The following is a 12,998-nucleotide window of genomic DNA, read 5'->3' as shown; positions in this document are numbered from 1 at the left end:
ATGCTCTCTCGAGTGACGCATTGATAACATCTTCGTATCTTGCGTAGCATAAAACCAACTGACTTCGTGCCCATGCCTCATATACTATGCCCACAATGTAATTAAATAAAGGTAATATCCATACGCCATCCATTACTCGATACAATAATTTTAATAACTATGCGGCTAATTATACAATTCAAAAAACTATTCTCAAACCTAGGCTATAAAGTAAACCAAAAATACTAAATTTCTTCATTGTATAACTCGGCTTTTTCAGACCATGCGAAAAGCGCCTCTTTTTACAAAAATGGCCAACACAAAAGAGGTATGTATACATGCATTAATCTTTTTTCTCAAATATTCAGTCTATTTAACTTCATTCTACAATTTCATTCATACATTCATTTTCATTTCTAGCTCTTCCAACAATTCAAACAAAAAGCTATACAAAAAATCGATGAGGAAGAGCGCACCCTAAAGAAACAGAAAAAAGAGAGCAATTTATTTTTTCAATGATAACCAAATGAGAAGAGCAAACGTAGCAAGCATACGGCCACAAGAATATATCTTTGGATTTGATTCATACAAGCAATATCATCCCTTGATGGCTAAAGTAACGCAAATTTACCAAGAGGAAGCAATGAACTCGCAGATGGGTTAATAAAGCACATTATACAAAAAATATCTAATGGACAAGAGTCCATAGATGAGTTGTTGCCCCGCACAAAAGCACAAGTATTACTTTATAAATTTACAAAGGGAATATCAGCCTTTTGCATAACAATTTTACACTTTGGGTTCAACGTTGAACCTGAAGAGCTTGTCGACAGCATATTACAATAATTCAAGGATGCATATGATCTACAACAAGGCCAATGGCCAATAAACATTGACAACATACCAAGTGGACCCAGAATTCGCGGAGAAATACTATGGACCATCAACAATAATCTTTCCCGAACCAAAAAAGCAGACAACTCAAGGTATAACCCTACCCAAATTAAAAGATTCTTTCTCATTATATTTCGTCATATGATTACTTTAACTTTCTCTCATACTTTATTCAATTGTATGCACGGTCAACACAAGTACAGAGCCTGGCATGTCAAGCAAAAATGGCACATCGGTAATGAATTTTATCTATTGCATCACTTGTCTACGGAACGACAAATAATATATTGGCCAAACTATAGACATTGAAAGACGTTTGAATCGACACAAAACTAACCCACCATTTAAAATGCTAAACGATGTCCATAGGTACACACCGTTTGACAAACACTTCAAGATGGAGATCCTAGCATCAACTCTCAATAAAATCGAAGCGAATAACTTAGAACGTCAGTATATTGCACAAATGGACACAACCTCAAGCTCAAAGGGTTACAATAACATAAAAGGAAACCCTGCGAGCTAGAAAAAGTATTACTACTTGAAGCGGAACAACTTGATTTAAATTATAATATCATTTATGTGACTTCATTTTCAAACATTCGAAATACAATTCATATTGTTTATTATTCATTTTTGTAATTTCTTTGTGCAATCATGTACATGAAATTAAATAACATCTTACTAAAAATACAATTTCTAATTCTGTTATAGGGTTTTCATTCTTTCTAGCATTAAAATTATCAGTTATGCATTGATTTAACAACAATTCAAATATTCTAGACATGCTTGCTTCATGTTAATATAAAACATTGTGAATTACGCATCAAAATCGACTGTTTGCCTATTCATAACCACCCTAATGCTATCAAGGTTGACCAATGAGCAGAGTAATCTGATGCTCGAGAGCAGGTGCTCAAGTAGCAACCTAGCAACCTCCGAAACCGAGAAAAGCATGGGGACGTTGCAAACCACCGGGTGAGGTGGTGCGTGCTCAATAGGAGAAACCGAGATGGATGCGTGGGGTGGTATGGGTGACCAAAAGCAAGAACGAGGTCTCTATGTGAGAATATGAAATTTGAATAGAATAGAGATAGAGAAGAGAAGATAGGGGGTCTTAAACCCTAAACCCCAGAGCTTTGAAATGGGCTGGCTTATCAGAGTTGATTATCACGCTATGGCGTTTCTTCTTCCCTGAACTTGTCTCCTCGATCGACAGAATCATCATCAATCCAAGAATTCGCTTCTGTTTTTCGATACAAATTCGGTTTTTCGTTGCATCATCTCTGTTTCTTCCACTCAATGCGTCTTCCGCTTCACCAGTAGCGCCTCACCATGGCTGCTACCTTCTTCCTCCACACTTTCAAAGCGTCCGCTCGTTTGCGATCGCCCTTTGCTCTCCCAAAACACTTCTGTGCCGATTTCGCGCTTCCAATGATGTGCGGGTTGAATCTGGCTACGGAGACAGGACCGAATGTCGTTGCATTTTCTCTGATTGCCACCACATTTTGCTCTCACGTTGGGAAACGCCCGTTTTCTACTCGATTGTGCACATTGCACGGCTCCTTTGCGAGAAGCTGCAGCACGTCTGCGGTTCTCTCGAGCGTCGAGGAGAGCCAACCCCTCAATCGAAACGCCTTGGGGAGTGGCGTTGCAAATGGGCTAGAGAACGGTGTTGATGCCAGTCCGACCGGGCAAGCGAAATTGCAGCACGGGGAAGGAGTCTCCAAGGATTCTTCTTCTTCTTCTATAAGAAAGAACCTGAAGAGACCTTCACGAGAAGTTCTTGGGGTTCCTCAAAACGGTGCCGATGACAAAGGCGTCAGTAGCGGCTCCAGTCTCAAGCAGCTGACTCTAGAAAGTTTAGGTTTCAGAGATGATGGTGTCGAGCTGGAGGATCCCCTGACGACAGTGACAGACCGTACCACAGGTCAGCGGACTCCCATCGGTAGAAAGCAGAACCGGGGAACCCAAAACAATGACACGCCGAAGCAGAACGAGCTCGAAAGGGAGGGCAGATCACCACCGCTCGAAGCCTCAGATAGAAAGGGAGGGCGGATCACCACCGCTCGAAAGCAAAATAGGAATACCGAAAAGAATGAAACGCCGAAGGATGATGAGCACATAGACTCAGACAGTAAGAGATCCGGGAGGGCGGTGAAAATGGACACGGCGAAGAACAATGACTCAGACACTAAGAGAGAGCAGCAAATAACTACAGCTCGAAAACAGACGAGGAGTACCGATATAAATGATACCGCGAAGGACGACGAGCTGATAGACTCAGACACTAAGAGAGGACTGCGAAATACGTCGTCTCAAAAGCAGAAGAGGAATACGGAAAAAATTGGCACGGTGAAGGATGACGAGCTCTTAGGCTCCGACAGCAAAAATGGGCAGCAAACTAGCATCACTGGAAAGCAGCAGCAGAGGGGTACCGATAAAAGTTATAAAGCGAAGAAGGAGAATGAGCTCAGAGACGTTGTGTCTGAAAAGCCTGGGCAGCAAGTTCGTGCCTCCCCTGAGGAGATGAAGAAAGCTGCATTGGAAGCTGCGAATATTTTAGCAGAGGTTGCTGGGTACAAGGATTTTGTCAAGAGAAACAAGCAGGTCTCCAGTAACAATGACCATGTTGCACGGCAATTCATCAAGGTCATGGAGGATGAGCACAGCTCTTCCGAAATTGAAACTGTAACAGAGGCAGATGCAGGTGAGAACCCTAGGTGTGATCACCCTTGGCCTGAATGGGTCGGATTGGTACAGTATCTGTATGCAGAGAATTTCTTTGAAGGGTCAGAGCAGTGGGCTGAGGAGGGTAAATCCATCTTGGAGACTCGTGGTTCCATAAAACATGCAATTGTTAATTTCGGCCGCGAACGCAACGACATCTTTAGGTATCAGTTCAAACTCGTCTGCAGAATGTTCAATGTTGCAACTATGACTCGAGCACCTCCCTCCTCTTAGCTCTCTAAGTTGGTGCTACTCGCGATAACACTTTGCTTTTCTTTCAAATCTTAGGTCTCTTTCACGGAAGGATCTAAGGGTGCTTGCCAATTTTGGTTGTCCAGACTTAGAGAGGAAAGCAACGAACTCTTGCAAGCGTCTGAGAGCACATCTTGATATTGTGGAAGGAGAGGTATATGTGTAACTGAAGCGGCTATTTGAGTCTCGTTCTGCACATTGTGTGTATCTTGTGCATGTTCCTAATGTTGGCTTGAGATGATGTGGATCAGGTTTGCCAGAGATGCAAAATGAAAATGAACTGTCCCAGAGCATTTCTTTTGCCATCTAAGAAAGCAAATTATCCGGCAGGGACACTTGATGTGGTTCGTGCCATTTTAAGTTTTGCTGCAAATGCTTCGCCTAATGCAGAGTCATCCACCACATACCCCAAGGAGGTGGAGTTGTCAGTTCGTTCATTATTGAAAGAGATTCTTACCCTCAGTGCGATTCCCAGGGATCCCGCTTTTCCTAAAGAGCTTCCTAGAGGATCACAGTTTGAGAAGCCCCCCCGTTACGACGATTCTGAAAGTGATTCAAGCCTAAGGAGCCCCTCCACAAAGAGGAAGAAGTTTACATTTACAATTCCTGATAAGCTAGGTGACTGGGTGTGCCCCAAGTAAGTTCCCTTTTCAATTTTGAAGGCTGCCACAACCTTAAGCAGTTGCAGCACTTGAGTGCTGTTGAAGGTTGTTGGGAAATCCACTTTTCCATGGAGTGGAATCTGCTCTTGTTTTGTTTCCGAGTGTGAAATGAGAATTCCGTGTCATCTGCACTTGAAAATTTTAATACATTTTGATGTGGCAAGTTTTGTTTATTTCTGTTTTTAAGCTGTAAACATTGTTCTTCTGGGTTGCAGTTGTGATTTTATGAATTTTAATCGAAACAAAAGGTGTCTGGAATGTGGTGTTCCCCGCCCACGGCAAGAGCAGGAGATTCTTCTTGGTGATTGGGAGTGTCCCAAGTAAGCCAAATTGCTTTAATGTTCTACTTTTTTTCCCCTAAAAACATCTTTCTTGTACCGTATAATCTTATGGTGCTCTATCTTGTCTGGCTCTGCAGATGCAGGTATTTGAATTTCAACAAAAACATAGCCTGTCGTGAATGTCAAACTGAACGTCCTACTAAAGTCGCATGGTCTGGTGGTGAGCGCCTCCCTGAAGATCATAGTATAGAGGAGACTGAAGGTAAATGCAACAAAGCACCATCCTCCAGATCTAAGAGAGAAATGTCATCGAAAGCACTAGCTCTTTCTCAGGGCCACGATAGGCCAAAGGCCAGCAAGATTTGGAAGCCTAATTTGACCAAAAGAGAGGTAACCATGAAGAAGGATGCTGAAAAGGATTATAAGGCTTCGGACGAGGATGGCGAATATTCTAACCTCGAATCTGACTTATCGGAAATGCAAGACACTGAAAGTGACATTGATTTCAGTGATGAAGAGGATGAAGCACTTGCCCAGGCTTCATGGAGGTCCAAAAGACATAGGATCTCAAAAGCTTCATTTAAGTGGGCTGAAAATGAAAAAGAAGGCAAACAAAAGGCGACAACTTGGGCATCAAAGCCTTCCAGAGGCAAGGCTTCATCCAAACAGGCTTATACTGACAGGGAAAGTTTTGAGGATTCCCAAAGAAAGTGCACAGCTGGAAAGTATAAACTGGGACAGTCAACAGTAACAAGCAAGAAAAAAGTAGGTGTGGGAAGCGTTTCTTCCGAATCGGCTGAAGGTAGATCCAAAGTGCCAAAGTCTGCTTCAGGCACGGGCACAGAGCATTTATTTCATTGGAGTGACAGTGAGAATGATGAATGTGACGGTCAGAGCAAAAAGCAAGCTCAAGGTAAAACTTTAAAAAGAGGGCAGGTAAAGGACACGCTCCAAAGAAAAGTTGATTCAAGTCCTGGTCATTTTCAACACTCTGGAGCCAGAGGCAAAAGTAGGAAAAACAAAAGATGAGCAAGAGGGCAGTAGACAGTTGAAGAACAGGAGGCTCTTGGAGCTCCAAGGTTGATTGTGCTCGCCTCTGACGTCTGGTTTTGTGAATCTCAGGATACTAAACAGGTAGTGTATCTTAAACATCATTCTTTGTAGCATACAGCCTTGGGTAACAGTTTGATGGTGGTCTTTAGGAAATCTCATTTCTTTTCAGTTACGAGTATCAGAAAAATAGATCTTATACTGGTTGGTGATTGTTTGCAGCTTTCCTGGGTACATCATTTCAGCACGGCAAACTTCACCTTGCTCTCATCTGTTCAAGAGGTTTATGGAGCAGCTAAGGATTTTTAACTGTATCCCCCAGCTTTCTCTCACATGTGCATGCCATAAATTTTACCCTACTTGCTTGTCCAACACATGCTCTGAAAAGAGAGAGAGAGAGAGAGAGAGACTAACATGAAATACTATATTCTTCACAAACAGTTGTAGCTTGAATGTAGAGAATGAGGACCATTTTTTTTATTAGCCTTCTTCTATAGTGCTAGCCTTTGTCACAGCTGAGTCTGCCCTTCACCTCTGGAGTGTTGACAGAAACAAAGTACAAAGACTTTTGTGTAAACAGATGCTCAAGTGTGGATGGGTGTGTGGATAAGAGCATTTGTTTATACTTGGGTCTACACACACCGTTGGGCGCTGATGACATTGGTGGGGATGTTATAATAGCCAGCAGTCCCTGCTGTGCGTGGTAGAGTTTACGTATTTCAACCTCATGAGTAACCTATTTGTTGTGTTTTCAAAGGATGAGTTTGGGCATGTTCCTGGATTCATCTAGGTATATAAAACTGTAAGGGGTGATGGTTACCTAACTATCATGAGATTGAAACTGGACTATTTGTTGTGTTTTCAAAGGATAAGTCTGGGCATGTTCCTGGATTCATCTAGGTACTGAAGATCAGGCTCTGCTGGTCCCGCTGTAGGCTGTTGCTGTAGACTAGCTTGCTTTAGGAGCTGATGCAAGAATGAGGGGAAGGCTCTTTATGTAGATTTTAGGGCATTTGAGTTTGTTCCATGATTGAGTCTGTAAATCCACTGAATTAGCAGAGTTTGTAAATCCACACGCTGGCTGGGCCCTATCCTTTGCTGCTGGTTCTGCCTTGCCCTGGAGTATTGTTCTGGCTACTTCTGGAGTGCATGGCTGCCATGTAGAGATAGTCATGGCTATGGGTTGGCAGATGCCCTGGAATCCCCTTATGTTGAAGTTCAAATTAGGGAAGAAGGCCTCCTTGTATGTTGACGCGAGGATTATCTGATAAGAAGCCCTCGTTGACAGATGGTGCCTTGCAGGTTGCCTTGTGGGTTTCCTTGATGCTTGAACTTGACATCCACCTTTTGTTGAAGTTGGAACTAAAAAGTTCCTTGTATGTTGTGCAAGGAGGGGAGGATAATCACTTAAGAAATCCTTGTTGACTGAGCGTGCTTCTTGAGATCCTATTGTCAAACCGGCATCGAGTCATAAGGATGACTTCTCAAGGGTGCCTTGTACACCCTTGTGTCCAACTATGTAATCACACTAAGTAGCATGTAAAGAACACACATGCATTTGTTGTAGAACAACCATGCGTCATGTATGACGTAATTGTGGGGCTGATTGTCCAAGATCACTTTGTACTAGTGAGTCCAAACTTAGGAGTGCTGTGGTATCGGTTTTTTGTCTTTGGGAGCGATTTTTGTGTAGGAGCGTGGACTCATCCAATGGAAACGGGAGGCTACCATGCCCTTCTTGTTGAGAGCATTTGTAACCACATTCTCTCATTTGGGACATACTTTGGCATGCCTTTGGTTTGGTTCCATCGATACTTGTTGGTTGGACCATTGGGCGGTAGGCATCATTTGAAGTCATTGCAACACTTGATTATTTGTTCGTCTTGTAGATTGTTGCTTAAACAAAAAATCCTTCCATGTCTTCATGAATGATTGCAAAAAGCTCCTTGTGGTATAGCATTTGATCTTGATGGGGGTTAGCTTGTGTCCTTCAAATGAGACGAGGTGACATGCTCATTTAGGATTGCTTTGATTGTGTAGTTGTTAGCATCAGTCTTCACATCTAATGATATGTCAAATTGAGCCAATACCAAGCAAGGGTTTGTTGTAATTGCTTCCTCCAACAAGTATGGTCCAAGTGCCTTGAGAGTAAAGTGGATGGCTTGCATCTTGATCTTTATCCCCTATAAGTGATTGGTGATTGCTATTGCAATCTTGGCTAGCTGGGTCTTTGATGTCCTTTTTTGTTCGCTTTGCAAATTCTCGTGAACATGTGGATCTCCTTTACATTTTTGGGCACCTCTTGATCATGATCTCATTGACCTTTGTAGGGTCCAATTGAACATTGATGGAGTACCTTGAAAATATTCCTCGTCCAAGAAAAGTTTCTTGAAAGAATTTGTATTATGCTTTATGCAACGGGTTTGAATGTCAAGGTCGTCGGTGAGGGTTATTAGCATGGATTAGATGGGTCTAAGGCCAAAGGCCTATGTGTCCCTATTTGTGAATTTTGCTCGGGGCAAAACAACTTAAAGAAGGGGTAGAAGGGGACATCGAAATAGGGCTTTAAACAACGGACACGTGGCATCTAGACTTCTGGGGAATTGGGGGCTTTGTAGAAAGAAACTCGTGAGTTGATATAGGAAGGAGATTCAAATGCAATCATTCGTAATGTTTTTGGTTGTGGTACATCAGCTTGTTTTTATCCTTTCAATTTGGTATTAGAGAGGTTTGTCCTATTGTACCAAGCGGGTTCGAGCTATGTAATCAAGTGATGCATGTGTGAAGTGCATGTGTGAAGTGTAATCAAGTTTAGTCAAATCATTTCAATGGGTTAATGTGAATTGGTTGGCGTGGTTCATGGAACTTGTGTTGGATATATTTGGCGCACATTCACTAGAAAATTAGCTTGGGCAACAAAGCAATTGTTAGTAAGGCCATTCACAATTTGTTGCACGTTTGGTGGAATCAAAACAATTTAGCTTAGCTCTTTTTTTTTTTCGAATATAGTTTTATTCAAAGTGTAGTTTGTGTTGCTTTGGAACTACAATTATTTAGGGTTGCAGGTATTTACTTGGTATAGGGAAAGGTAATTTGGTTTATTTATCGTGAGTTTACAGCCTTGGAAAATTCATGGTATTCTAATGATTGAAAAATATTTATCAGGTCCAAATGAATGATGTCTAATTCGTTTTGTGAGGTGAAAAGAATTTACCTCAAGGATTCTAAGTCCTTGTTGTGAAAGTTTGAAAAATTACAAAAGAGTTTTTGTTTCTTTACACATTGTCGCATTGCTAATGTAGTGATTAACATTGAGGTTATCCAAGATAGGGAAATGGCAAACTTGGTTGATCAATTGTAAAGGAGTTATTTGATTGTTTGAGGGATGAGTTACCTCATCGGTTATGTCCAGAGGAGAATGTTCAATACAAGGTTGAACTTATCACGAGAGCAGAACCTATAAATAGGCCTCCCTAGAGCTTAAGCTTTGCAAAAGAAGCTGAGGTGCAAAGAAAATTGGAAGAATACCTCAAGCCGAGGCGATGGACTCAACCTAGTTTCTCACCTTTTGCTTTGCGAGTGATATTCAAAAGGAAAAAATGATGATATCTTTTGTCTTTGTATAGACTACAAAGAATTGAACATATCACTATTGAGCATTGGTATTCTATGGCTTGGATTGACGATTTGATAGATGCATTAGAAGCAGTCATAATTTTAGCAAGATAAATCTTAAGAGTAGTTAGTATCCAATTTGGATTAGAGTTGAGCTTGTGTGTAAAATTGCTTTAAACAGCAAGGTTGGACATTACGAGTTTTTAGTAATGCCATTTAGACTTATTAATGCTTCGGCTAACATTTTTCATTTATATGAATGATGTACTACACTTGTATATCGAGAAGGGCATAGTATACTTTATTGATGATATTCTTAATCACAATAAAAATATTGTTGAGAATCGAGAGCACTTAAGGAAAGCGTACAGTACTTTGAGAAAGCTTAGTCTATTTGTTATTAGAAAGAAAACCATGTTGATATAGTTAGACTTGAGTATTTGGGATTCATTATTACTCATAAAGGGATTGAAATGGATCTTAAGAAGGTGGCTATAATATCACTGTGACCAATATCTCAGAATGTGACCGCGGTGTGATCATTCTTATGATTTATCTAATTTTATTCAAGGCGTATCAAATGATATTCTGAGATATTGTCACCTTTGACTAAGCTAACCTCAAATAAAATACCGTTTGTATGGGGACAAAGAGAGTTTTAACACCCTAAAGAAGGTAGTGGTCTTAGGTCTGGTGTTAAAAATTGTTGATTCCTAAAGATAAATCTTCATAGAAATCGATGCAAATTGGCATTGCAGTCTCCTATAGTGATTGTTTCTAAGAAGAACGACAAGTTGCAAGTTTGCGAGAATTACCATAAGCTTAACATCGCCATCATTAGGGATCCATTTCTATTACCCTTTATAGATCTTTGCAATATTTTTGTAAATAGCTCGACTTGGGTGGCCATCAAGCTAGGTGGGCAGAGCTCATGCATGAATTTAATGTAAAAATTCGGTATCGAAGAGGAAAGGAGAATAAGGTTGCTGATTGATTGTCACGCATTATGCAGAACAAGAGTTTCAAGATATTATAGAGTGCTCTAATGGTCAAGATAAGGGAAACTTATGAAGTTGATGAATTTATCGAGAGCCTTTAGCTTAAGGCTATTGTTGATAAACCTGAGATAATAGATAACCTCGCATTTAGAAAAGGCCATATTTAAGCAAGATATACCATAGCGAATGATATGCTAAAATGTAGTGACAAGGTAGAGGGTCATTCGATGGTGCCATAATAGCCCATGTGCGGGATATTTACGTATCAAGAAACTGTACAATCTTGTGAAGTAAGATTTCTTTTGGCAAAAAATGGAAAGTGTATTCATGAGTGTATGACACATTGTTTCTCGTGTCAATTAATTGAGAGGGGATTAAGGCAGGGTGGGTGAAGCCACCTGGCCTTTTGTAACCTTAGAGATACTATCAGGTAGATGGGAGGGCATTTTCATGGACTTTATAGTTGATATGCCTATGACACAAGGTAGATATGATTCTATCCTTAACACTTGAAAAGTTTACTTTATGAAAATGTCATTCAAGAATCAAAAGTTTACTTTCTGGCATTGTCATTTTCACATCATTAGGGGAGGAATGGGGTCTCAAAAGAGCCTTCAATCAATGTTTCCTAATTTCAAGGATATTAGGGAGGGATTTGAGATGTACCAATGAGAGTGCTCCAAGGTGTGGGACAATGGTATGTTGAGGTGGAGGGTGGGAAGTCTTGGAAAGAGCCCTTTTTGGTTGTTCCTCTTACAGTAGGGTCTAAGTATGGTTAGGTGACATGTTTTTTGTGCTTTATGAAAGCACATAGCACACTACTTATAGCACAAATTATGTACCTTAATATATGAATTTTTTTTAATATCAATGTTGTTTAATGAACTTACAATATTGTAAGAGTCAAAAAGCACATTTTATCATTGCAATAATTTTTTAAGGTTTGAAATAGGTATCCTATACCACTAAAAGCAGTAAATGTCCCGAACAGTGCTTTTTGTGTCACCTTCCCATGCTAAGACCCACTAAGGACCACCCAAACCATCCACCCCCCCCCCCCCTCCCCTAACCCATGTGCACCTTCCCCACATCAACCCCAAATAGCATTCAAGAGGAGGTGGGCCATCTTGGGCGAGTTTTGGTTATCCCTCCCAAATCAAAACTTTACTTTTTCACACCATCCTTTCTCAATAAAAATTATATTTACTCACACTATTATTTTGGACTAATAATGCAAAAACTTACAAACATAATTTGCACCTTACTCTAGATTGCAAAAATCCTAGTACAAATATTTATTTTTTTAAGAACTAACTTTTTATTAACTTACTAATAATTTAAATATACAAAAAACCATGAAAATTATATATATATATATAATATTTATTTATTTATTTATATCTATATTTATATTTATATAGTTAAGGTCCATGCATGGGATTAATTTACCATTAGAGTCTTCTAAAATCTCCAAGACTTAATAACGGTGTTAATAAGCACCTTTTAGAGTTTTGGTTGCCAAGACTTAATAATGGTGCCAATAAACACCCTCCAAAGTTTCAGAAAGCAACATCGGTATAATCTCAAAGAACTTTATAAACACCTTGCAATAGTTACAAAGGTTTTTTAAGACGTGTTTGCACTGAGTGAAGCACACGTCTTTAAATAACGCATCTTGATGGAGAAAATCCGAAAAGAAGAGATTCAGAAAGGTTATCTTGGCTCTTGCGACATGAATTTGGGCCATCTAAAGAGGGAAAGAAGGAAAAGGGAAGGGAAGGGGGAGAGACATGGAATGGAGTGGGAAAGAGAGAGGGAAGCCTCTAGGAAGGAAAGAAGGTAAGGGAAGAGCGAGGAGAGGAGAGAGAGAGAGACACAGAGAGAGAGAGGGGGGGGGAGGAGGGAGGGAGGGAGGGAGGGAGGGAGGAGGGAAGGGGAGGGAAGGGGAGGGAGGGAGGGAGAGAGAGGGGAGGGAAGGGGAGGGAGGGAGGGAGGGGAGGGGAGGGGAGAGGAAGAGGGAAGGGAGGGTAGGGTAGCTCTCGCGAAAGGAAGAGAGAGAGAGAGAGAGAGAGAGGGGGGGGGGGGAGGGGAAGGGAAGGGGAAGAGAGAGAAGAGGAAAGGCAAAGGGGGAGAGAAAAGGGGAGGAGAGAAGGGAGGAGAGGTCTCTTGCGCCGCCACGGCAACAAGAATTTTAACACAAAAAAAGAGGAAGGAGGATGGGAGAGAAAGGGGAGGAGAGAAATGATTTTTTTTAAACAAATTTAATTAGATAATAGGAGAGGGAAGGGGGGGAGGGGAAGGGGTCGCGCTGCCGCGGTAACATTTTTAATTTTTATTTTTATTTTACGCAACCCCTTGCATTGCCGCGGGGAAGCAAAGAAGGGAAGGGGAAGAGCGAGAGAGAGAGAGAGAGAGAGAGAGAGAGAGAGAGAGGGAAGGGAGTGTAGGGTAGCTCTCGCGAAAGGAGAGAGAGAGAGAGAGAGAGAGAGAGAGAGAAGGGGGGGGGAAGGGGAGAGGAGGGGAAGGGGAGAGGGAGA

General features: G+C 41.2%; 1 protein-coding gene across 1 annotated transcript; it reads left to right on the top strand.

The window, feature by feature from the left end:
* The first annotated feature begins 2,002 nt into the window (after nucleotides 1-2,002).
* On the top strand, nucleotides 2,003-6,328 carry LOC147888032 (uncharacterized). The gene is made up of 6 exons (XM_087393971.1): nucleotides 2,003-3,767; nucleotides 3,892-4,009; nucleotides 4,107-4,492; nucleotides 4,733-4,837; nucleotides 4,936-5,932; nucleotides 6,071-6,328. The coding sequence occupies exons 1-5, from the start codon at nucleotides 2,209-2,211 to the stop codon at nucleotides 5,825-5,827; spliced, it is 3,060 nt and encodes a 1,019-aa protein (XP_087250097.1). The 5' UTR covers nucleotides 2,003-2,208; the 3' UTR covers nucleotides 5,828-5,932; nucleotides 6,071-6,328.
* Nucleotides 6,329-12,998: the final 6,670 nt, after the last annotated feature.

Source organism: Dipteris shenzhenensis, chromosome 22 (genome assembly GCF_047967505.1).
Source record: "Dipteris shenzhenensis isolate YYH24624 ecotype China chromosome 22, Dip_SZ_1.0, whole genome shotgun sequence".
In the NCBI taxonomy this organism is placed as follows: domain Eukaryota; kingdom Viridiplantae; phylum Streptophyta; class Polypodiopsida; order Gleicheniales; family Dipteridaceae; genus Dipteris; species Dipteris shenzhenensis.
Note: the sequence above shows the minus strand (reverse complement) of the source record. Positions and strands in the feature narration are given on the sequence as shown.